Source organism: Cnephaeus nilssonii, assembly GCF_951640355.1.
Source record: "Cnephaeus nilssonii genome assembly, chromosome: 4".
Taxonomy (NCBI): Eukaryota; Metazoa; Chordata; class Mammalia; order Chiroptera; family Vespertilionidae; genus Cnephaeus; species Cnephaeus nilssonii.
The window spans coordinates 84,073,349-84,099,892 of record NC_137075.1 but is presented as its reverse complement, the minus strand read 5'-3'; the positions used below and the strand labels follow the sequence as shown (position 1 = coordinate 84,099,892).

The 26,544-nt window shown below is 45.9% G+C and overlaps 1 protein-coding gene across 2 annotated transcripts in view; it reads left to right on the top strand.

Moving 5' to 3' along the window:
- Positions 1-26,544, top strand: part of SLC8A3 (solute carrier family 8 member A3) — a 120,880-nt gene that overhangs the window by 83,062 nt on the left and 11,274 nt on the right. Inside the window, exon 3 of one of the 2 annotated variants that reach the window (XM_079768691.1) lies at positions 21,935-22,038. In XM_079768691.1, coding sequence (XP_079624817.1) covers positions 21,935-22,038 — 104 coding nt within the window. Of the gene's footprint in view, positions 1-19,383; positions 19,491-21,934; positions 22,039-26,544 lie in introns of both variants that reach the window. The other variant, XM_079768692.1, reaches the window with a different exon arrangement.

Sequence of the window (26,544 nt, the reverse complement as noted above, 5' to 3'; positions counted from 1 at the left end):
CTAAGCTCTGTTCCCTTATGTTTACCCACAACCTCCCAGTCAGCATGTCCAAATTGAAAGCATCATTTTCATTCACCAAAACCAGTTTCTCTTCTTCTAGATGTCCCTCTCTCTGTCCATCGCTCTATCACCCCCACCTTCCCCACCCAGTATGAAACCTTAAATTTACCTTTGACTTTGTCTTACCTCCAATTTCTGCATTCAAAATGTTTTCCTCATTCATTCATTCATTTCACAAACATTTATGAACTCCTGCTACATTCTGGAAAGTGTGTTTGGTGTTGAAGACGGCCTTACAAACAAGCACTTGCAATTAAGTGTGATAAGTGTCATCACAGAGGCAAGCACAGACTACTGGGGGAGGACACGAGAGACTCACCAAACCGGTCCAGGGAAACGGGGAAAAGATTCTCAGAGAAGGGGATGTCAGAGATCCTGAGGATGTACAGGGATTGGGCAAGAAGGAGGGCAAGTAACGGCATTCCAGAAAAGGGCCTTTTCAGCATGCTTAAGAAGTTTGGAGGACAGTGAAGAACCATTAAAAGGGGGAGGAGGGCCCTAATGAGATTTTCAACTTGAACAGATGGCTACAGCTGTGTTGGGAGAATGCAACTGAGTGATTGGGCATGAATTAGATCAGGGTGATGAGTTAGAAGACTGTTATTGGAATCCGGGCCAAAGGTGATGGCATGAGTTTTACAAGGGAATGGAAAGGAGAAATTGTGTTCATAGGCTGTAAGTAGTAGAAACAGCAGGATCTGGTGCCTGATTGGAAGTGGGGGCAGGCAGGAGAGGGATCCAGGATGCAGGAGTGAGTGGACAGTGATGATCCACTGATATAGGGATCAAAGGAGGAGAAACAGTCTTGGTAAAGCACTTGAGTCCAGCTTTGGTCTGTGTGAATGTTTATTACAGAGGTGGAGCCATTCTAGGTGATGACAGAGCTCACGGTGTAAACTTGAGAGTGATGGCTGAAGCAGTGGCGAAGTCATTAAAGACGAGAAGGTCAAGGGACTGAGGGCCAAGGATTTTGGATTAGTCATCTTGGGGCCACTAACATCACCAGGGATGCTGGTGGGAAGACTGTGAGCCAAGTACCAAAGTCTTCAATGTTACATCTGAGGCAACTGACTCAGATGTCAGCAGACAGTAGCAGGAAGCAGCAGGGAAGGGTTTTATCGCCTGCGGGGGAAGGGACCATTACCTGAGGATAACAGGGAGGACAGACTCATTCCTGGCTGATGCAGCTTTGAGGATTGTGCTGGTCAGCCAACCCTTAGGAAAGAAACAGCAGTGTCCATAGGAGATGGTGGCATCAACTTCTCCAGAAAATCTGCTGAGATGGATTCTATTCCCAAGGCCCTCCTATCTAGTTAAGAGGTTTTATTATTTCTCAGAACATCACCAACCAGATACACACACACACACACACACACACACACACACACACACACACGTGTATGTGTGTGTGTGTGTGTGTGTGTGTGTGTGTGTGTGTATATCACTTCTTACGTGCTCCCACCATCCTCCTGCTCTGGCCATATGATCTACTCATGGTCTGCTGAAAGTACTTTGTATTTTCTTCTTTCAGAGCTGTACTGTTTGTAACCGTCTCTCCTCTTCTTCACCTCACATCCTGAACCTTATGTATTCTCTTTTAAAATATATTTTTAAATTGATTTCAGAGAGGAAGGGAGAGGGGGAGAGAGATAGAAACATCAATGATGAGAGAGAATCATTGATCTGCTGCCTCCTGCACTCCCCCTACCGGGGATCGAGCCTGCAACCCCGGGCATGTGCCTTGACCAGGAATCAAACCATGACCTCCTGGTTCATAGGTCGACGCTCAACCACCGAGCCACACCAGCTTAGCTGTAATCTTAATAAATACTTACGAAGTGATCATTCTCTCCACTGACTGCACACTTCCCGTAGCTCCTGTTCTATAGCTATCAAATACTGCGTATTAGGCACATATAGTGCATTCTTGGCAGACAGACAATCAGACCTATAATTTGTCAGTTTCTAGCACATTTCCATGCATACATAGATGCACCATAAATATCCAGAAGACCTGTTAGCTAATTTCCTACTTGGCAATTAGAGGGACTGCAAAGTTCTGGCTTGTGTGTTTCTTTTATAAAATAGAAATGACTAACAGTACACAGAGCTCAAATTCCATGAAGCAAATACATATAAGTGATGGTGCTGAGTTTTTTGGGTTTTTTTTCTTCCCCTTTTTGGCTCTTGTAGCAACTGCTTTGAATTTGTTTGATTTACCTAAGAGCTAAAATTGTGAATGGGAACTCAAGGGATTTTTCTGTACATCGAGAAAATGGAATTGAGTATTTGATAGAGAGTAATTGCTTAAGACAGGAAAAAGAGGAGATTGTAGCGCTCAAGATTTTTTTTTATAGCAGAGCAATAAAAAATGTGAAGATAAATGAGGCCGAGTGGCAAGTGTCTGAACCTGTTGGACATAAGCCCCTGTGGCCATTGATAGACAGTGTTTATATGACTGCTGGGCTGTTGATAGATAGATAATGTGCGCGTGTGGCCAATGTTCCAGGAAGTTTAAGGAGATGAATGGAAGTTGTACGGCAACCCAAGAGCCTTCCTAGGAAGGCAGTTACTCTTACAGAGTGCCATCTGCCTGTCTGCCTGTTCTCTGTTCTTCACTGCAAACTGTCTTCCTTCTCTCATCTTTATGATGGCTATCTGAATAATATGCTAGTGTGAACTTTGGCCAGGACATCTAGAGAGAGGACAATCCTGAATTATTTCCCCTTTTGGGTCATGATTTTAAAAATTGGGTAGATGGCTAGAGATCCTTGAAGAGTTTTCTTGGATCATCATCCAACACAGTGAGACCTGTGCTTTGGATAGTGATACCTGTGGAATCTGACATCAACAGCAGCCCCAGGCTTCAGTGATTCAGGGCCTTTGGAGCTACAAGGGGATCATTGGCTGATACTCCCATCGTCTTCCCTCCAAGTGCTGCTAACTCGGAACTGGCTCCATGGAGTCGCGGGTATGGTTTATGGAATCTGATTCAGAATAGGTGGGCACAGACTCATTCCCAGAGCAGAAGGCTTGTCATGGCTGGTCTTAGGCTGAGGGAACTGGAAAAACTTGTCCTGTTGTTCTTGAAACTCCAGAATTTCGGAGGCACACAACCATTCAGTCCATGACAAGTACACTGCTAGGACCCATCTCATCTAGCTGTAATGAAGGTTACAAGATGTGTTGAAAGCACTTAACACAGTGCCTGGTATATGAGGAACACTTGATAAATGCTGGGTGTAAGGAAGCCAGAGAAAACCAAAGGAGACAGTGGGTGACAGAGGCCAACATCTCCTTCTGCTTCACTTAAAAGCAGTTTTAATGATCTCATTTGAAAGGCAGTATAACATGGTGGTTAAGGCCATGGACTATGGAGCTAGACCATCTCAGTACACGTTCTCTATAGTTTTTTAGCTATGTGACCTTGGGCAGGTGCCTCAGTTTTATCATCCCTGAAAGAAGATAAAAAATAATAGTTCCTACCCTGTTGGCTTGTGGGGATTTGATGAGTTAATACATGTAAAGCTCTTAAAAACAGTGCCTGGAACATATTAAATGAGATGTAAGTATTAGCTGTCATTATTATTTTAAAACGATAAGTGGTTTAGGACATACAGGAACTTCAAAGGATCGAGGTCCTTCCCAGTTTCAGAAGTCACCCTGAGTTTTCAGTATAAACATCTGCTTACATGTTAGCCTTCCCCATTGGGCTGTGAATCCTTGAAGAGGAGGAAAACTCTTTTATTTATCTCTGTGTAGCATAGCATCTTATTATGCTCTGGCATCTATGCCATTTAAATGCCTGACATGTACTAGGTGCCAAACACAGTGCTGGGCATATTGTAGAGGTTCAGTCAGTGTGGGTCAATGCAGGTGGGGAGGTGAGCAGGTTAAAGGTGAGAGAAGGGCCCTAGAGGCATCACACGAAATAATCCCCAATACAGACTATCTAGGAGGTGTCAGGTCAGCATTTCACCTTCATGTCAACAGCACACAGGCCCAGGGAGGACGTGTGGAAGGAAAGGGAAAAAGATGATGTGCTTGCATGTGTCTCAATATTATTAGTAGTAGTATTACTGTATTTGTGTGTGTGTGTGTGTGTGTGTGTGTGTGTGTGTTGTGTGTTCATTTTGATGTACATGGAAAATGGGGCGTCAGTCTGCTCCCCTTCCCAAGACTAGAGCTCAAGAGAAATCACCACAGACAAAGACCTGTAAGCTATGAGTTTGGCGACGAGGGCTTCTAGGTCACTCTTCCCCAACATCTGTCATGTGTGTCATGCCAGGCTCTTTGGGGTAAAAAAAAACAAAGTCTTATTCATGTTAGTGACTCCTTCAGCCCCTAACACCTATCACATGCTTTGTCCATAGAGGCTCAATAATGATTTATAAATGTAATTGAACTGAAGTCCAGGAAGCACTCATTACCCATCTCTCCCCTGCTACACGGTTTGTCCAGCCAGGTCTTCCCTTCCACCATCCACTTTTCAAACAACATGTAAACATTTCCCAGGCATCTTCTTCCTCCACTGCTTTTTGTCTCTCAAAACCTTCAAGTGCCACCTGGGAAACAGAATTATGGAAATCCGGAGACCTAGGACTCTTCAGACCTGCAATCCAGTTGTTGTTTTTTGTTTTTTGTGGGTTTTTTTTTACCTCAGGCAGGTCCCTAATTTTTCTCTCAAATTCTATTTCTCCTCTTCCTCTGTGACTATTTTCTGAGTCCCCATCAGGCAATTCTGGAAAATGTTCCATGTTCCCTTCTCTTAAATGCCATCCTCCCAGACACCACATTCCCTCTAGAGACTGAACACTGGAGAGAGGTGGAAAAGTACTTTGAAAGTGCGTGTGTGTGAGGAAAATGCTAAGTGTTCTGTCTGATGGCTTTTGTGACAAGTTCCCTTCTTTAGAAACTTGACTAGACAGAGTGTGAGGAAAAATTGAAAAGGCAGAAATGTGTGAAGCTTGGCTGAATAATGACCAGCAGGGTAAAAAGATAAGATAATCACTCACCCCCGGGATTTCTATCCTCAAGCCCCAGAAGGTGGACAGCAACAAGCATTGAAGCTGCTCTAAGTAGAGGTTATGCTGCAAAAGCCACGTTCCAGCCCCTGTTAGGCCACAGGACAGGGAAGTGTGTGAAACAGAGAAGATGCCCAAGCATGTGGGACACCACGTCTGCCTTGGGAAATGGCCAAGATGATATGGTCTTATTCAGAATCATTTAATTAAAACAGATTCGGTGATTAATGACCGTGTTGTTGTCAACAATCAAAACAGCAGTGAGTGCCCTGGCCAGTGTCGCCCAGTTGCTTGGGCTTGGTCACACTTCTCTATAGGCTGCCTTCTTCACACACATTTTCTGTGGCTCTAAAAGTTGGTTTTGATAGCCATCGGGATACTGCAAAGAGCATTGGATCTGGAATCCAGGTAGCCTGGGTTCAAACCTCTGCTCTGCTCTTTACCAGCTGTGTTGTGTGACCTTGGGCAAGTCCCCAGCCTCTCTTGGGCCATTTCCTCAAGTAAAGATAATTCTACTTCACCACGACGTTTTGAGAATCCAGTGAAATGATGTCTGAGTAACACTTTAGGAACACTGGGCTTTACAGCGCAAGTTTTTATCATCAGCTCTGAGTCTGCCATGCCCACATTAAAATCCAGTCAGTGTATGAGCGTTGCACGTGAATTGAGGGGCCTTCTCTTCCTGTCTGTCCTTATGCAACTTTGGTTCCCCCATGGACCTAATCCCTGATGACCCTGGGCCGTGATGTGGCTCCGCTGGACCTTGTTGTTTTGCCCCCCAAGCACTCAGAGCTGAATGCGACAGTGTTTCCCCACTTTCTTCCTGGGAACACGTCTAGTTTGAGCCTCTTCCAAACTCCAGCATTGCGATGTCATTCCCCCACCCAGCCCCATTTGCTGTCTCCTGACTCTTGATAGAGAAACCACCTGCCAAAGGCTCCCAGAGCCAAGGATGTGGCTGGGCCAGAGGCGCGAGCAGCTTTCAGCAGTCAGGCCTCTTTAGCTCCTTTTTTCTTGAGAGCTTTTACTAGGCAGCGCCTGCTCCTTTCTCTTGGCGGCTTCTCCTGATGGAACGCACAGACAAGGGTCCTCAGAGAGCACCAGCTCACCAGGAACAGTCCCCGGCCAGACCCACTGATCTTCATGGCTGAGCTCCATTCTTCCTTTCAGGCTGTCCTCCCCCCGTTCCCTCCCCCATCACCATAGCGACACAGTGGTATAAAAAATAAAAGAGCGAAGGCATCTAAATATAGTCTGAGTCTCAACACTTTCAGCATGTAGTCTAAAACGTAGGGGGTGACAGCTAGAAGCATCCAAAGGATGAGTGGCAGCCAAGGGGAGGGTGAGTCAAGGAAGGGTCAAGGGTAGAGAGGTAGGATGGGGAACAGTCAGTTACTGAGCCTGCTGCCCCTATCTTCTCATTTAGCCCACACCACCCAATGGATTCTACCTTCTCCATGTTACTGCTGAAGACATCGAAGCTCAGAGAGGCTAGGAACTTGGTCAAGGTCATATGGCTTGTATGTAAGCAACAGGCTCAGACTTTTAACCCACATCTCTGGGACCCCAGAGTTTGTGTTTTTCTACCACATACACAGGTGCAGGCAAGAGGGTTTGCTGGGGGGGGATGCTGGGTTTTTGAGAAGGTCAAATGAATAAGCTGAGGCCAGACCTCATTAAATTATTGGAAGAGACGAGGCCTAATGGGATGCAGATGGGGAGGGGAAGGCAAATATATGACTTCTACTTAAGAAACCTCTGTGTGCTCCCCCCAGGGCTGGGAGAATGAAGGGGGCGTCTGGTGAGACCACGTGATGATGTGCAGTGGGAGTGGAGGCCCTTATGATGCCCTCAAATGGGACTTAAGCCAGTGCAAAAAGGGCATGATTAGAAACTCTAAACCAGAGAATGCTCACTGTGATTCATACTGTCCCTCATCCCCTCATTTACTCATTCAACACATATTTTTATTAAGCATTGGACATGTGCTTCAGTCTGGAGATATGGGGACAACGAGAGCAAATACAGCTCCAGTCCTTGTAGAGTCTAGGGCAGTGGGGAAGACAAATAAGGAAATAATTACACACTTGATTGATTCTTTACAACTGTGAGATGTACTGTAAGTACAAAACAGAAGAACATCAGCTCCCTGACGGTGTCAGCAGAAGGGAAATACAGAAGCTCTTACACATGAAAAAACCCCACTTGATCAGGTTTAAGGGTAATGTGCACTTTCAAGGTGAATGGAGAGATTGTGTTATACGCTCAGTGTGGGCCATGGGCCTGTGTGATCAGCGCACCCTGCAAACCCAAAGCCTGCCTTGTGTCTTCATAATAATCAGGAAGTCCATCTGAGAGCCACAGAGATGGAGCTTTCACAACCCAACCAACTAAACCCAAGTGCAGTCTGACAGGAAATGTATATGGCTTTTCCCTGTAGCCCTTGGTGTCACTGGCATAAAACCGAATGTGTGCTATGTAGACGAGGTGAGTCGTGCTCTGGTCTTGGCTCCTTAAGGTCAGCAGGGGCAGCACTGGGAAGTGCCTGTGGATTAAGCAGGAGTGGGCGGAGAGGAGTAGGCATTGCAGCTGTGAGCTTGTGTGGATCCAAGGCTTTTCCAAACTACCTGCAAGGCAGCAAATATGGGGGATGCTGTATGAATGAGCTAGAATTAGATAATATAATGTGTGTGGAGCCCTTTAGCTCTTTAGAGAAATGCTGTCTAAATACATAGTGTTCGCATCAAAGATAATGATATAGTGCTCTATTTGTAGTGCGCTGCTACCTCCCTCCCTGCCAGCTCTTTCCCAGGGATGTGGTGCAGATGAATGGGCAAGATCTGGGGGATGTGCTTTGAAATCCTTGATTAAAGGCCCTCCAGGCAGATGTAGAATTTTAAAGGTATTATATTACTGTCACTGTCGTTATGTTTTCTGTTATCACCCTGGGATGCCACCGCCTTCCATTTCAGGTGGAATGCTACGCCTAACCACTGCATGCCTTCAATGCCATTGGAAAGGCAGCAGCCCACAGATGTGCAGGGTAAGCAAACATGTTTCTACCTGAGGGTCCAGAGGCATTGGGGCAGGCTCCTGTCAGCCGGCCATTGCCTCTCTATGAACCCAGGCTTTCCGAAGCTCATTTTATTTCCACCGTGAGAACAAGAATATGCCGAAGTCTCTCTTGCAATGAATATTGACTGCAAACATTTTGACCCTGAACGGGGGTTGAGAGGTGGCAATTGGAGGAAGGGCAGATGTGTTCTGTAAGGGAAACGTTCCTTTCACCACCTCATCTAGTAAGGGAGCATAGCTCAGGAGAAGTGGTGAGGTGAGGGCCGGGTGGGGAAGGAGCTTGAGAAATTGCCACTGATTGGGCCTGCAGAACTAGATTCTTACATCTCTGGGGGCGCTTATCTGTCAACAGGAACAGCCAGGATCAGGCTAGAAGGAAGTGAATTCAAATGCTGCGCCCACTCACTTGACCTCTAGTGAGAACTCCTCCTCCAAGGTTGAGGAGCCTTTTGTAGGACAAATCCATACTGTTGGTTCTTCCACACATACTCCCCGGGAGATCAGACAGGACCCTAGAAGGCCCTTCTCTAACCAATGGGATGAAAATATGCAAATAAGCTGCCTCTGCACCCACCCCCTGGGCTCCCACCCCAGGAGAGAACAAAGAGCAGTCTAGGATGGTAGGGAAGGTTACCTTCTGAAAGGCATGCAGCTAACATTGGGGCAGCAGGTGCAGGAGAAAGATAATCCTCATTTCCAAACAGACTTCCTAAAGACAAGCCAAGGTCCATATGCGGGGATAGGAATGTGAGGAATGACGCTGAGGAAATGCACACCTTCCTCTCCAGGCCCATCCCTTTGTCTGTAATTCTCCCTCAGTCCAGACCACAGAGTTCAGGAATTTCCCTGCCTGGTTCCAAACTAGCACTTGTCAAACCCCCAACTATCTCACCCTCTTTTGACCCTATTCTGGAAACCAGGGAGAGAATAACCCTTTTATTGGTTGCTTCAGTTATAACTTAAACAACAGACTATTGCCAAGTTAAGTAACATTTATGACTGCTTATTTTTATTTTCACTTGTACCAGCAATTATTTTTATTTTATTTAAAAAAATCTTTATTGTTGGAAGTATTGCCTATGTCTTCCCCCTCCCCCATGGACCTCTTCTAGCCCGTCCCCACCCCACTACCCCAGGCCTTCACCACCCTATTGTCTGTGTCCATGGGTTATGTATATATGAATTTAAGTTCTTTGGTTGATCTCCTCCCATCCACACACCCTCCCCCATCTTCCCTCTGAGGTTCGACAGTATGACTGCTTGTATTTTTAATGTTTACATATTTTATTGAGATATAGTTGACTTGTAACATTATTATAGTTTTAGGTATACAACAATGATTTGTGTATATATTGTGAAGTGATAAGCACAATAAGTCTAGTTAAGGTTCATCACTACATGTAACTGCAATTTTTTTCTTGTGATGAGAACTTTTAAGATTTACTCTCTTAGCAAACTTCCAAATATGCAATATAGCATTATTAACCGTAGTCACCATGCTGTACATTACATGCCGGGACTTACTTGGAAGTTTGTACCTTTTGACCTCCTTCAGTCATTTTGCCGCTTGCCTTTGACAACCATCCATCTGTTCTCTGTATCTATGATGGGTTGTTTTCCACATATAAATGAGATCATATGGTATTTGTCTTTCTGTGTATGACTGCTCATTATATTCTGGTTTCTATGCTATGAGTTTTACTTGCATTGTCTCATTTAGTCCACTCAAAACCCTATGAGATAGGTTTAATTTTTGCAGGAAACTGAGGCTCAAAGATGTGAGAAAATGCTCATCTGTCCAAATACACAGAGGCAGAATACACTCTTTGAGAGCGGGTGTACGTCCCATTGTACAGGTACACCTGGAGCAGGGAACATAGCCTATTTATTTAGTCCTTCCTCTGGTTCCTCATTGGCTGAGTACTATGGGTCACCTGGTTCCTCATACGTTGCATAGGTCTTGCTGTCTCCCATTGGGCCATTTAAAAAAATTGGGCTGAGGCCTTTCCAGCTGCCTCCACTTCCCCTGTCTAGCTGAGGTAGACGGGGTTTCCACCATGATGCTGGTCCATGTGTACAGTTCTTTGTTCCTCTTCCCTCCTCCCTACATTCTGTTTGCCCTGGGAGAATTCAGCAAATTCCATCAAAAGCCAACCATGCTGTGTGTGTCTGTGTGTATGTATGTGTGCATACAGGGCTAAAGAAATGGACGCAGGAGCCAGATGGGGTGGCTATTGCACATATACATACACACAGACACACACAGACACAGGCACACACATATACACATACACTCAGACACACACACAGCTGAGTAAAATCTGTGGTTTCTAAAAACAAGGGTTGTGGTTTTTTGCTTATATTGTTTCTCACAAAAAAGAAAGAAAGAAGGCCTCTTGTCCCTGTCTGGGCTCAGAGAGGGGAAGGGCCTGGAGAAGGCAGCAGGGTAGAAGCAGCAGCAGAACTCAAGCTCTGGGCCTTTGCCTTTTAGTCCCATGTCCTCTCCTTATACCACAGGCACGGTGACACGAGAGTGGGTGGGGATTAGGGTGAGATGAGTCATGTGAGTGCAGGCTCGGGTCCTGTCTTTATGTAAAATTTTGACATCTTGTTCATCCTGGATTTCTTGCAGTTTTAAAAAAATAGTTACATTTTAAAATATTGCAAAAAATATTGCATTGTATGTGTCTTGATCACATGTATACTCATCCATTCAGGAACATAAAGCACTCCCCACCATAGGGCAGCAAAGAGGAAGAGTGATCTTTATTGTGGCTTAAAGTGATGAGAGGACTCATACTAGCAAAAAAAAAAAGTGTATTTAGACAACAGATGAGCACATTAACTTTCCCATGTGTGAGCGCACACACATACACACACACACACACACATCTTTGCATGGTGGCCATAAGCAATAGTCAAGCTTAGGAGCCTCCTTGAGGTTTGTGGTATTCTCAAAACGAGACCAATTTGAGCTGCCTGGGCAGTGCTAGTAAGTTGATTTCCTCCATGGAGGTACTAACTTTCCCAGAGTTTAGTATTACTCACTATCCCATGGAAATTCCACATAAGCAAACTAAGGGGAGGTGCAAAAGGGATGCTTTCTATACATGTTCACACAACTAGATTATACATTTCATGATAGTAGGAACATGATTCAGATAAATAAATGGGTGTGTGGGTAGATGGATGGATGGATGGATGGACATTACAGAGAACTTCCCATTCCTGGGATGAAGAGTTTAGTCTTTATTCTCTATGAAAGGGTGGAGAGGATAAAAATTTGTGAGTTAAAATCTTTTTGCCCTGTAGAGCTGCCCTTCAAGGCAGCCTTCAAAAAGGAAGGTGCCTACTTGAGAAGACTGCCTTTTAAAAAAATTGAAAGTCCCCTCACTTTGGCCCGACCTTTGAGAAACAGAGTGGCCCCTTTCGGGATTTTTGACACCACTTTGCCTTGACTGGCATCAGATGCCCTTTCCCTTTAGCCAAAGGTAAGGTGCTCTTCAGGCATTGGGAAAGGGGATCTTTAGGAAAGCCACGGGTTGATCACCAGCTATGCTGCTCGGTGATGAGCCCAGACATTCCAGGATGGATAGCATCAGCGTCAAGTCTTCCAACACCTGGGTGTACGCGTTCATGGACACGCCCAGGAGTCAGATCTTAATTGTCAGTGGAGACAAGATGTTCTTACATTTTGCCTAGGGGAAACCACAGCATTGTGAGGTTTCTTTGACCAGCCCAACTAGTCATAGGTATGGAGAAGTTGCAAGCAGCATGGTCCATACACATTCATACACCCTTCCCTCCTACTTTGTACCTCTCTGCCTGCTCATCCTCCCACCCACCTGTTGCAGGAAGTTCTTCAATGAAATCCATCTCTCTCCTTAGCCTGTCCCATATTCCTGTGGGTTCAGGCATGTAGGTGAACAGTGCGTCAGGCGAGTCTGCCAAGAAGGTCTGCTGCCTGCAGTTGTGCCAGCTGTGCACGGCATAAAGGCCCCTGAGTGGAGGCTGACATCGAGCCAGCGCTCTCTGTGCCAAGCCCTGCACCCTACCATGCTGCTATGCAAGCCAGAGCAAGGCACCTGGGATGTATATGAGTGGTATATATCCAGGCTGTATCTTTTCTCAACCTTGCGTGAAGGTGCTGTATAGCCTAGCAGTGGCCCTGCCATCAGGGCAAAGTATTCTGATTACCAAATAGATACTGCAAGACAGTTCCAAAAGATCATCTGGCCCCGTTCATAAAGTACACAAGCCTCCCATGTTAGTTGGCTATTGCTGCGTAACAAATTGTCATAAACTTAGAGGCAGAGCACAATACCCACTTATTATCTCACGGTTCTGTAGCTCACAAGTCCAGGTATGGTGTGTCTGGGTTTCTGCTCAAGGCTGGAATCAAGATGTTGGCTGGCCAGGCTCTTATCTGGAAGCTCTGAGGAAGTGTCTGCTTCTGAGCTCATTAAGGTTATTGGCAGAATCCTATCTCTTGTGGCATGAGGTCTGAAGGGGCCTGTTCCTTGCTGTCTGTCATCCAAGGACCACTCTTTCCTAGAGGCTGCCTACACGCCTGGCCACGTGACACCCTCCATCTTCAAATCAGAAATAGCGTATTGAGTCCTTCTCATGCTTGGAAGAGATTGATGCAGGAATCCCTCTGGCTTCCCCTTCCTCTGCAGCCTGAGAAAGATCTCTGCTTTCAAGGGTCCATGTGACTAGATCAGGCCCACCTGGATGATCTCCCTATTTGAAGGTTGGCTGTGGCATGTAACAACTGTATCAGATAACATGATGGGAGTGACATCTCACCATAATCACAGGTTCCAGGGATTCGGGCAGAGCATCTTTAGTGAGACATTTTAGAAAGTCAACCTAGCACAGCTTCCTCACCCACCCACGTTCCTTTTAAAAGCCAAACCTTTGAACCTTTTTCTTCCCAAAGGCTTGCTTGAATAAGCACATTAATACCTTACTTTTTCAGATTGTGACCCATTTTGAGCAAATACTAGCACGTGGTCAAATAATGTGTAAGTCAGTCAGAACTACCTTTTCCCTTCCTAACCTCTCTCACACATTTTGGTAGAATCTGACTTTGTCAGTCGTATGTTGCAAGTGGCTCCCACCAGTTCACAAGAGCTGACTGTTACATGTTTAGGAATTTTGCAAGCTGGTAATTAAAACTATTAGTAGCTTAAAATTGACTATAGTGGGAGTAATTTATACCGTGGAAGGCACACACCCCAAATCAGGGTTCCTCCTCCCACCCCCTGGACGGCTGGTTTACCAGTAGACCACTGGGTGCAGATCTTTATAGGTCATCTACTTGATCTCAGGTAGCATGCAGGATCCTTTCTATGGCCCTTGGATGCATGGTCACTGTTTTACTTTTTAATGCCACCAGGAATGGGGCAATCACTCCCTTCTAAGCAGGCTCGCCTCACTGATGTGATGCTGTGTGGTAGAGGTGATGCCTGCCTTCCTGCCAGTGGCCCCAGTCCTTCGGGAGCAGCACTGGTGACAGCCCAGAACCACTTGGAGGGGCTGTCATCTCCCCCTGGAGAATCTCTCCTCTGGATCCACATATCAGGTCCCAGTTAGAAGTACAATCTTTAGAGCCACACTGTCTGAATTTCGAATCCCAGCTCTGCCACTTATTTAGCTAAGGTCTTGGGCAAGTCTCTTAACTTTTCTGGGCCTCTGGTTCCTCATCTATAAGATGGAGATTTAAAAAAAAATAGTACCTACCTCACCGTGATAGTGAAGATTAAATGTGATAATGTGTATGGAGAGAATAGCATCTTGCCTGGCATGTTCCTATCTCACAGGTTTGTTGTGAGGATTAAATTAATATAAATGAATAGAACAGTGCCTGGCACAAAGCAAGCACTATATACATTTTAATAAATTATTTTAAAAATGTGATTTTTAGGCCCTTCATCATCTTAGTCACCCTATTCTGGGTATATTTCAATGTCCCCCTCAAGACGTAGTATCAGAATGGACCTAATGACTCCAGCCTTTGGTTGATGTGCTACATGTTGACTCTAGCCCCCCCACCTCTTCCCAACCAGCAACAGCATTTGAGCAGCTGCCTCCTTTCACCTACGTTTTTAAGAGTTAGCCTTCTCCAAGGAGCTTGTGAGAAATGCAGAATCTCAGGCCCCACCCAGACCTTCTGAACCAGAATCTTCATTTAACAAGATTCCCCAGGGGATACATAAGCACACCAGAGGTTGAGAAGCACTGTTTTGGGGGACCCTATCTACAAGAGAGAGTAAGTGGAAGCATCCTAAACCTCCTCATGGGACAAGGAGCCTTTCCCCCAGACCTTGGTAGGGTGAGGAGGGTGGCCGTGTTGGGCTGACAGAAGGTGGTTGGAAGTAGGAGGGGCTTTTTGTCCTGGTTCAGAGCCAAAAACCTGCCAGGGAAGAGATGGGAGCTGCTGATGCCCAACCGGGAAGATAAAGACTAAAAAAAGAACCCAACACACAAATGCGAGGCTTGTGAAGGCTCCCGTGGAAAGGCTAAAAGCTCTGCCATCAGCTCTCTTCTATAGCCCCGGGTCAAGGAGCAGCCAGTGTAAATTTAGAAATGATGAAAAGGAGCCCTTCTTGATCTGGTGAAGAGTCACTTCAGAGGAACCAGGAGGGACGAGGTCACCGAGTCAGAGATTATTTCGAGATTATTTCTAGCAAGGGAGGGCCAAAGGGTTAGGAAGCCACCTACTCACACCACAGAGCAGAGGCACACTCACTTATTATCTGCCTGTGCTGCCTGAATTTAAATGGGAGAATGCTGTGGTCCCTCACTGCGGCCACAGCTTGGGGATGGTACCCAGAGTTTAACCATTTGCTTGTAGGGAGTTAGCTATAGGAGTACTAGGAGACATATGCTAAAATCCCAGCTCTGTTGCTTACTAGCTCTGTGACTCTGGGCAAGTTACTTAACTTCCCTGAGCATCATTGTCTTGTCTTTTGATTTTTTAAAAATACATTTTTATAGATTTCAGAGAGGAAGGGAGAGGGAGAGAGAACCATCAATGATGAGAGAATCATTGATCAGCTGTCCCCTGCATGCCCCACACTGGGGATTGAGCTCGAAACTCGGGCTGGGAATCAAACCATGACCTCCTGGTTCATAGGTCGGCACTCAACCACTGAGCCATGCCGGCCAGGCTGTCTTATCTTTTTAAAGGGGAAGTAATAATGGATATATTTCACAGTTTAAATAAGCATGAAATAAGAAAGTTCTCATGGTGCTGAATATAATGTAAATGCATGTATTAGCTTACATCCCTGTAGTAGTCATTTGACAAGTAAATACGACTCCCTCCCCCTTTCACCCGAGAGGAACTCAGTGGTTGTAGTACCCTGAGCACCAGAGAGGCCTGATTTGGAATTGGGTGTCTTCAGTGCAAAGGAATCTTCTGAGGGGCCAGCCAGGAAGCTCAGCAATGTGTTTTCTAATCCCTCCTGGACTGTTGGGGGGAGATCTCCTAGGAGCGTCTCCCTAGCAGCACAGCCAGGTCTTAGCTGGGAATGCTGTGTGCTTTCACACCTCCTGCAGCAGAAGGCTCAGAGCAGAGGCAGGGGCAGTCCTTGGAGCCTCAGAAAGCATTCCTGCCTCAAGGAACAGCTGCTCTGGATAAGCTGACCCCATGATCATTTAGTAAGTGCCACTGGGACGGAAAGAGCAATTGGGAATAGGAGAGACTTAGGGTCCAAAACCCCTAGCCTAAACCCATGAGTTAGATCCTGGCTTGCTGTTGGAGAGCTCTCCCATAGACTGAACCGATTAGCAGGCTAATAAACTAAGAGTATAGTTCAATGGCATTGGGATTCTGGCCTCTTTGTTTCACGGAGAATCCTTAGACAGTCCATCAACATAGCTTTCAATTTTTTTTTTTTGTCCCTAATGAGTTATATGTTTACTACAAAAAGGCAAAGTAGATTGATTTCATGAAGCCTCAAGTGTGTTAGAAATTCACGATTAGTCACTCAGCAAGTCATTGTTGAGGGAGGGCCTCCTCTATGCCAGGTACTAGGAATACAGAGGCAAATTTGAGACAAGTTTCCCGTCCTCATGGCACTCACAGTCTAATGTGGACAGAGAGACTATAAACAAGTAAGTTTATAAACTAACCAGCTAACTTCAGGCTGTGATTAGTGCACTGGAGGGAATGAGCAGAGGGACCATGGTGGAAAGTGACCCATGGTGGAGAGGTGGAGATGGTGGGGAGGAAAAAAATCCAAGGAGATAATGTGGCCATGGAAGGCCTCTCCAAGGAGATGATGTATATGTGGAGACTCAAAGGTTGAAGATAAGCATAGACCCAGACACGGAGAACAGCAAAGGTGATGCCCTAAGTGGGAAAGGTCTTGATTTAAGGAACAGAAAGACCAAGGGGAGAATGTTATGAATGAAGTCAGAGAGGTCAACGGCACCTGTATCATACAAGATCCTATAGGTCACGAGGGATTTTGTATTTATCCAATTGTGGGCCTGGATTGCATTTTTAATAGCTAATCTTGGTTGTTATGCAGGAAAGATTTACAAGTAGAAGGCAAAGGCAGGAGCAGAAAAATCTCTTAGGAGGCTAATGCAAAGTCCAAGGGAGAAGTAATGGCGTTTTGATTCAGGTCTTGATAGTGGAGGGAATGATGGTGGCAAATTAATAAATTAGGGTTAGAGGAAGGAGCAGGGAGGGGAAGAGGGAAAGGAAGGAATTAAGGGTGATTCCAGGTTTGGGGCTTCAGCAATTTGATAGATGATGGTGCCAATGACGGAAATGGGGAAGAATAAGTTTGGAAAGAGAACTCAAGACCTGGCTGGTGACTCCGATGGAATTTAAATATTCTTGGGCCTCGTTTGTGGCTTGAGCAGAACTGAGAACTTTCTCAGTTTTCAAGAGCTGCAAGGGATTTCTCTGGGCTTCAGGCAAGGTGACACCTTATGTTCAAACAGATGTGGTGCCTTCCCCAAGAATGATCTCATGAGGGTATCTCACACCTGCCTCCTCCACGCATGACACCCTCCAACAAGTGGTTCCAGCTAGCTAACCCAAATTCCTCTTGCCACTACCTGATGTCTATCTTCAACATTTCCCTGTCTTCAACAAAGTTGTTTGTGGCTTCTTGTATTCTGTTTATCTGCTCACTGAAAGTCACAAGAAGCACAAGTCAGGCTATGTTTTATGACATGTGATCTATCTAGCCCAGAGCTTGTTGAGGACAAGGGCATAGGACCAGATTTTGGGAGATTATGAGAATTGCTCTCCATCCTACCACCCTTCACGTTCCAAGCCCCTCAACCCATTTGGGATCTAGCATCCTGCTTTAGCCACTTCTTTCTTGACCTGATTTCTATTTCCAGCCTGTACCATATCTTGGGTCACCAGTTCTATTTATTGATTTTCCCTTATTTTTTGACTTAATGGCTGGAAATGATAAGATTCCCTTATATATTACTCTCAAACCACCAACCAGGTCATGCTGCTCTTAGTAACCAGGGTTGCTATTTATTAAACACTTACTAGGGAAACGTGCACCCTGTCAAGCACTTCCCATGCATGATCTCATTTAAGAGCACTATGAGGTAGGTTCTAGTATTCCACTTGACAAATGAGACTTGGAGAGGTTTGGCGAATTGCCCGATGTCACCAGCTAATGAGAGGTGGGGCCTGGATGAGACCCCAGGCGTTAGTCTCCACTCCCAATGCCAGGCTCTGGGGGAATGAAGGGCAAAGTGTTGAAGCCTTTTGGAGGTTGAACATTCACCTTCCGATGGTGGCTAGTCAGGTGTGTCTGTGACTGGGGTGGGTGCTTGTTAGCAAGTAAGGAGGGGATGAAGTCTTTGTTTTTGAAGCATTGGGCACTGGGGGGCCAGGGTGAATTAGTAACTACTGTTACATCCACTTCAGGAGCAATGAACTCACATCTGCTTCTGTGGGATTGACAGTGTGGACAAAGGAAGCTCTGTAGACACCCAGCTCTCAGGGTGATTTGAAAAAGCTCGGTAGAGCAGAGCGGTCGTCCCAAGTCAGAATGTAAAGATATTCCTACTTTATAACAAAAAATAACAGGAGGATCTGAAGGCCTTAGTCTCCTCAACAAAGGCCAGGTCTCTGAGTCTGAAAGGGGGCACGCCCACAGGCAGCTGACAGGGTTTCGGTGTGACCCCATCCTTCCTATGGCTGAGGGAGACTCAGCTCCACACCTGCCCCATCCAGCAGTGTCTCACACCCCCTGGGCCAGGCCTAAACATCTTGACTCAGGTCCAGTCCTGAAATATCCCCATCATTAAGCAAAGGTTGGAAGAAGCCTGGCCCAGGTCCGTCTTCATTTTTTAAAGCTCCTAGTAATATAGGAAAAAAAAGAAAGAAAAGAAAAGAAATACAAAACAGGGTTACTAAAATTGGTTTATATTTTTCAATGTTTAAATTAGCAAAATAACACCTTTTAATATAAAAACCAATATGATTGTGCTAGTCACAATATCACCGTAGGGTTTATAAGCTCATCACAATTCAGAGTACGCTGGAGTTAATGTGACCTGGTCCATGTTTCCCTGGGGCTGCAAAGCTCATTTGGAGAGAGAGAGAGCCTCGGTAGCTTCTCATAGGATTCTGAGGCCCATTGTGGATTCCCAGAATGTGCAACTCAAGCCGAATGGAGCCTCATGGGCTCCCTGTGACAGTCACTGCCCAGAGAAAGGGAGAAGTCCTGCTATTTTCAGGCAAGACTCCCACCGGCCAACTCCCCCCACCCCCTTTACTATAAAATAAAGCTTTCAGATCAACATCAGCTGGATAAGGCAGCAAGCATTGTGGGAGGACCTAAATGCCTGAGCCATCATATGTGTAGTATTTCATGGCTCTTGAACTGCCCTGGGATGTATAAGCATTATTCAACCTGCTTGTGTACCGGTTAAAGTATTTGTCCAAGGTCACATAGCAAATCTAGGACCAGAACCCAGAACCTTTGACTGTAAAGCCTGTCTTCACATCTGGTCATATCATGAAGCTACATGAAGCCCAGGAGGAGCCTAGTGAGGCATGGAGGGGCCTGGGGTAGCCCCTGTCCTTCGTGCCCCTGTGGTATTGGGGCAAACTTTGACCTTTCTGGACTTTTTCACTGTTTCCTTCTCTTCCTGTTTCTTCTCCTGGCTGGCTTGCCCCCCTCCCCACTCTACTCCTTGCTTATGATACTTATTTTTCCATCCACAGCAAAACATTTCCCATCAAGGTAATTGATGGTGAGGCGTATGAGAAAAACAAGAATTACTTCATTGAGATGATGGGCCCCCGCATGGTGGATATGAGTTTTCAGAAAGGTGTAGTACCCTGTCCTCCACACTAACATTAACATTCTTCTCTCCTCTTCTGTTTCTTTCTTTCTTTCTCCAATCTGTTGTCTCCTCTGCCCCTTTCTTCTACCTCTCTGGTTCCCTTTCCCTTGTTTCCTTTCTTGTTCTCTCTTTTCCTCTCTCCCTCTTCTCTCTTTGCTCCCAGCTGTGTCCTAACATCTGCCAGCCTGTCACATGGTATCTATAAGAGGGATGCTCAAGAGCCAGTGGTAATTTTTGTAAGATGGGTAAATGGATATTGGGAAAAACTGAGAGAGAGAGAGAGACAGAGACAGAGCGAATATGTGTATGAAGCTCCCCAATTCTCCTAAATGGCTTAATATACAGGAAAGAAAAAGACCAGAGAGCACAGCGCCAGGCAGGACAGCAGCCCTTAGAAATTCGCCCAGGCTCTCAGCACAGATTTCCGTGGGGCAGCTATTCCCAGGGCTGAGCTTATAGTCCCTGGGCCTCGAGAATCACTGTATTTAGATTTAGATTCTGTTTGTGGTTCTTCCCATTCCCCCATGCAGGCCTTGGGAGCCATCTTATCTGTTATATTCCCTGCTATCAAGGTGTGTTTCTCTCCCTGACCTTGATAGAGCTGAAAGCACAGGTTTGAGTTCCAGGTCTAGGTCAAAGACCTATGGGTAGTTCTCTGCTCTCCCTATGAGGAGCATCTAGATAAGGAGGCAGAGAGTTTCAAGAGTGGGACAGAGGATTCTGACCTGAGTGGAAGCTTCACCAAGAAGTCAAAGGACTTCTCAGAGTGGATGGAGCTTTTGCCTCCAACTTAAATGACCCATACACTCCAGGCCTCTAAGGGGGAAGCCGGGAAATCCTCTTCTGGAAAGATAACACTGTGGTGGGGGAGCTGCTAGTATTTGCAGCAATACACCTTCCCTGGCAGAACTGTCAATCATATCCCTTCAGATCACGTCCATGGTCATACAGCAGCCCACTCCCATCACACAGCCGAGTCCCTGCAGTGGGACAACAGGCTGGGCTCACATCTCGTAGACAGCCCAGGGTCTGGGGCCTAGGGAGAAGTTCCCAGAAAATGCTTCTTGACGATCAGTGAGTTTTGTCTTTTCCACTAAGCAAGGTGTCCAAAAAAGTGCTAGAAATGTGACCAAAAAGTGTACTCACAACACACACACACACACACACACACACACACACACACACACACACACACAGCAAGTCCTGTGCCTAACAAACCAACTCAGATCAGCCTACCTTTTCATACAAAGCAAAGATGAGCCTGCCTTTAAAATGGAGGAGGAGCCTCAGAGGCTCTGATTAGACATTTTAGGCTATTGTTTATTAGCACTTCTTTGCCCTTTAGAAAGCATTTAAGTCGAGAGAGAGAGAGAGAGAGAGAGAGAGAGAGAGAGAGAGAGAGAGAGAGAGGAAATCATGGCTCACTGTTGAGACCCACCAACCCCACTTGGTTCCATGGAGGAGCCACACAGGGAGATACAAGCCCACACAGCAACTCCATGAAGATGGGCCTGTGCCAGTCTCATGCCATCTTCAGGGGGGAGCTATTTTCAAGAAAACTTTTGATTCTCTGATGATTTGTTTTTAAAAGACACAGTATATTGTTGAGATGCCCAGAAATGAACAGAAACCCCCACCACCTTGCCCCTTGGATCCTTGGGATATAAAATGTGATGATTTACATCATTTTCTTCACGCTTTCCCAGGAGTGCATCAGGTATAAATAGTAAAAGGAGTCCTATATCAGATAGTATTAAAACATGTTAGTTTCTACCATGGAAGCCCTGTGAGATAAAGAATGAGATCATAGGATTCCACTCTCCTTGCTTTCTCTCTCTCTCTCATTTCCCTTCCTTATACTTTCCTTATGAAATTTTCTTTATGAGGCTCACATAAGAAATGGGTATATACACAAGGAATGGAAAATAAGTCCCTAGCTAGGTACTGTTGACATATTTCCTGTAGTAGAAGGGGCCTGGGTCATATTTAATGGACCAGTAGTTTACCTGTTGCCCAAAGAAATGCCACTGTTACCATGTGACACCCATTGGAATGTGCTGCCCAACTCACTTGCTACTAACCATCAGCAGGATCTAAAATGACTCCTCCCCACCATCAACCCCTTCTCCCTTACCACTCCCTTGCTGTCCTTCTGGATCCCTTTCATCTTTTTGCCCTCTTTTCTTTGCCTCCTGGCTCTCTTTCCTTCTCATCCATAAGGACAGCTATGACCAAGAAGACAAAAAAAGCTAAGACCATTTTTGAAAATATCAGAACAATACAATCCACCTTAGTCTTGTCAAAGCCATGGCGGGACTGGGCTGCATGTGCCAAGAGTGATGGGAGATGATTTTAAAGGCTGTGCTCCAAGTGACCAACCAATTTGCCGACCCATTCGACACACACTCTCTCTCTTGTTGTCCCTACAGGAAAACCATAAGGGTTAAAATAGTAGATGAGGAGGAATACGAAAGGCAAGAGAATTTCTTCATTGCCCTTGGTGAACCGAAAAGGATGGAACGTGGAATATCAGGTGTGAGATTCTTTAAAAAAAATAAATAAATAAGACAACAAAAAGAAAAAAATTTTAAAACAAACTGAAAAGCAACAACAAAAAAAGCAACTATATTTTTTCTCCCTGTTTTTTGTCCCTTTTCCTCCTTCCTCCTTTTGACCAACATACTTTTTTTATTCTCTTCCCTCCTGTATTCTCGCTCTCACCCTGTTTCGGTATCATCTCTGCCTTCTCAGCCTTAGCTTATTTCCAAGTCCTCCTTTCCCACCTTTTGGGCAGCACTGCAGCCTCGGCTCCTCATTGCCCTCATGAGTTACTTCCGCCTTGTGCTCCAATGATCTGATTACCACTGTCCTCTGCACTCTCCCCTGCAGTCCCCACCCCACCCGCGCACACACACACACACATACACAATAACCTGTAAATGTGGGGATTCCTTGGTGGGTGGGGAGGAGAAGAAAAAGAAAGGAATGTGATGCAATGCATGCTGGTGCCCCTTCCCTGCCTTCTTCCCCTCCCACCCCTCACTCTCTAGCCTGGATTGAATGGGGGAGGGTCTGATGGGGGGCTGGGGCCCATGTTGCAATGATGCTTTGACCGTTTTCTGCTGCGTTCCCCAACCTCCGTTGAATGCTTGGCAGGTTATTCACTTGCAGAGTGTCCCATAGGCCCCTCTGCCCTTCATGGAGGTAAGTGTTTTATCTGGCTATTTCACAGTTGGGTAGACAGTGGCATGAAAAGGTATGCCATTTGTCAGAGGCCACAGCTTCTGAGAACTCTTTGAGAGAGAGCTGGCTTCTGAGGTTGTAATCTGCAATCCTGAGCTATTCTTCCTCCCCTTGGCATCCCACCCCATCCCATTCTACCTCTGTTCCTAGTCCAAGGTAGGGTACTTGATTCAGGCTACTTTAGGATAAGACAATCTTTAAAGCAGAAAATTGAGAGTCTGCAAAGGGAAGGAAGTCTCCTTAGCCCTGGAGAAGGACTGATAATGGGCAGGCCCAGAGTATTGACTTTTCCGATTGGAGAAGGGACTCTAAGTGGTGAAGCTGGTGCTGATCCTTGAGAAACAGGTGTTGAATGGTTCACAGAAGGTCTCCTTTGCTTCATATCTGCAAATGAGCATATCACTCAGCTCCCAAGATAACCCGGATCCCACACCAGAGAAGTGGCCTCATCTTCTTTCTTCTGGACCTGCCACGGTTCCATTCTTAAGGGATTGGCTATGTTGCAGCCACAGTAGAGGTAAGGAAAGATTTCTTCCCTTGAAGAAAATGATTGGAAGCCACTACTTTGAAAGTGTTGGAGGAATATGTATGGGAATGGGTAAGAGTGCCCTTGGGAAGTACCAAGAGGAGGACATTCTCACTCCCCTCCAAGAGACATATGCTGCTGGGAGTTTTGTGGAAGATTAAACAGACCCACCTGTTTGTCAGAAGGTGTGATGATTCTGCAGTTACTTCATATTTGCATCATAAAGCCTTTCTTCCAAGGACAGATCTAAGTGATTTGGCAACTGTAATTCCAAAGAACTATATTTCACTGACAGGTCTTCTTCTCAGACCCATAGGCTTGATCAGTTCTCATTATCTCCTGTGGACTCCCTCTGCAGACTGGACCACTTCTATGCCCACACTGGTTTGGACACACCTGGTATTCTAGAAGCAGAAGCCCGTTCCATCTCCTATTACTCATTCCCTCCTTGGCCACTCAATAAGATGCTGCTATGAACATGACTGCCAAAGAGTGCTGGAAGAAAGAAAGAAAAACAACAACTTTGCTTCCCAGATTGTATTCCTGCCAATCCTCCAAATTCTGCCACTGAGAATATTCTCAGAAATTGCCTCAACACCTGCCCTACCTCATTCCCACCTCCCCTGTGCATTTACTCTACATCCTTATGACTGGCTGGATGCAGCAGTCACTAGCTTCATCAGTTTTCAAGTCCCAAGAACTGAGGTGTAAATGAAAGCAGCAAAAGGACCATACCTTTCCAGGGTAGCTGGAAAGAAGGCAGTGGCTCTGGACAAGACGAATAGGTTGGAAGTCTGTCCATGACTTTATTCCATCAGTAAAGAGGCTCTTCTTTTCTGCCTCCCCAACAAATTCCTACCAGCAGCAAGACAGACAGTGACCTAAGATAAACCTTGGTCAAACACAAACACCTGTGGATTCTCCACATTTGAGGACCCCTTTGTGCCGTACTAGATTCTCTGTCCAAGGAGATGTCAGTAAATCCCTGGTGGAGCCTAGACCTGGTGGTGGTGGTGGGGGGGTGGGCATAGGTAAGAAGACAAAGATTTCATCAAGTCATCGGTGTGATATGCCCCAGTTCTTCCCAATGACCAAGATGCCAAGATGAAAGGTGCCAATAGGAAAGATGTCCCTTTCCTAGCCTCCTGTTCTATTGTCTATGGGGTTAATTTTTGGTTTCTTCAGTTCTTTCCATATTTTGGCATCAGGCCATAAGGTGAAAGGTCATAAAGCTTGAGTATCTAGACTCGAAATCAAATGAAAATCCATCCTGATTTCTAGAATTCCCTGCTGTTCTTGGAGTGAGAAATAGTACAGTGGAGATTGCTTTTCATTATCACTGCTGCATGGGAGAGTCTTAGGCATTCAGAATAGCATAGTCTCTGCATGGTCAAAATGACAATTGCATTCTCAAAAAAGAAAAGTAAAGGACTGGATTTGAAATAGGAGATTGTATTCTTGGCAAACAAACCAGATTTCAGAGGCGAGGTTAAAAGTTTTGGACAACCTGGGGGACGAGAAAAGGGAGGATGACTAGGAAACACCGTTGTCCTGGTGTAGAGTAAGTATTGGGGTCTAGAGTGGACTTCTGAGAGCAATGCTGAGTAGCACAGTCAAGGCTGTTGGGCCTGGGCCTGGACGTGAAAAGTCTGAGTTGGGAAGGGAAAGCGCTTTCTCCCCCCCAAATGGGGCCTGTGTGTGCCTCCTCTTTCTACACTTGTGGGTTCCCCCTGACAAGCTGCCCAGAGGCTTGCAGTTACTCACAGAGCTCTGTTGTTTCCTGCTTGCCCCTGGGGTATCTGAGCAGGGGGACAGAGGACTCTCACCTGACCCCAGGAATCAATATAGGTAAAAGTTTAGCTTCAGCATCTCAGCAGCAGCAGCAGGAGAAACACCCGGAGGGTATTGTGTCACTCAACGCTGGATGAGATGGAACTCACTGACCCATCTTTAACTGCGAGGTGGAAGGTCTCAGATTCATGTAGAGAATGAGCAGAGAATGATGGAATTGCAGCTGACTGCAAGCCATCTGGCTGTGCTAGGGATGATCTTGGTGTTGGGGGGCATGTCAGACTGAAAAAGAGGGCAGCAGGGACCTTTAATAAGAGTTGTCCCTTGTCTGACCTACCGGGGTGTTTGGGTCTCTGGTCTCCACTAGAAATGGGGCCCAGGAGGGGCTCTTTCATGCAGATTCATAAAAAGAGCAGAATGAACTATCTATCTATCTATCTATCTATCTATCTATCTATCTATCTATCATCTATCATCTCATTGTGGTAAGGAGATCCATTGATCCATTACCCCTTGGAATTCCATATGGGAGAAACCAGAAAAAGTCATTTGCTGTTCTCCCTGAATTTATACCATAAATATCTTGGATCCACATGTGTCTTCAGGAACTGTGACTATGGGATGACGGGTCACAGGTCTGAGTTGTATTTCTAGAGAATTTTGGAACACAAAGGCCACCATCCAGAGATGTAGCACCACAGGATTTATGAAAAATATAATTGCCAACGCATTTAGCAAATAGCAAACCTTTATTGAACAACTACTAGTTGCAGTGACCACCAGGCACAGGCGACCCAAAATGGGAGGAGTGCACGGCCCCAACTTCCAGGCTACATCTATTTTTAAAAAAACACACACTCAAGGAAAACGTTCTGCAGGTCTTTCTCTCAGGGGAACTCAAAGTTCTGGCAAACACAGTAGCTATGAAGCCATCTGTGGCCGTGAAAAATGTTATGAGCACTGGGAGGCTGAGCATGATCTAATTATGAGGTTAGGGATAGAAGACAAAATGGGGCCTGGTTCCACTCTAGTACAACATTACTCAATGCCCTGAGCTCCTATTCAAGCCCCAGAGTCATATTCTCCACAGATGAGCCAGCTACTCTGGCATTCTGGATTCTCACTCCTTTCCAGAATGGATGTGATAACCTGATTCCTTAGGAGATCACGAAGGGCCAACCATGTCTCTACTTCACCCACTTGGTCCCCCATCCTCACTCCTCTATCCCTTGACCCTCAGAGCTGCAGGGAAGGTGTGGGGAAACCTCTCATAACTGCAGGGCCCTGGTGCTCAGCAGTCTCTCCAGCGGCTCCTGCCTCTTGCTGCTGCTGCTGCTGCTGCTGCTGCTGCTGCGCATGCTCCAAGTGCTGCCTTTAGCATGTGGCTGCAGAGCTGTCACCTACTAAGCTCACTGCTTTTTCTGCTGCTGCAACCACAAAGCCTGGGGATACTTTCAAGATGGGACCTTAATGCTCTTT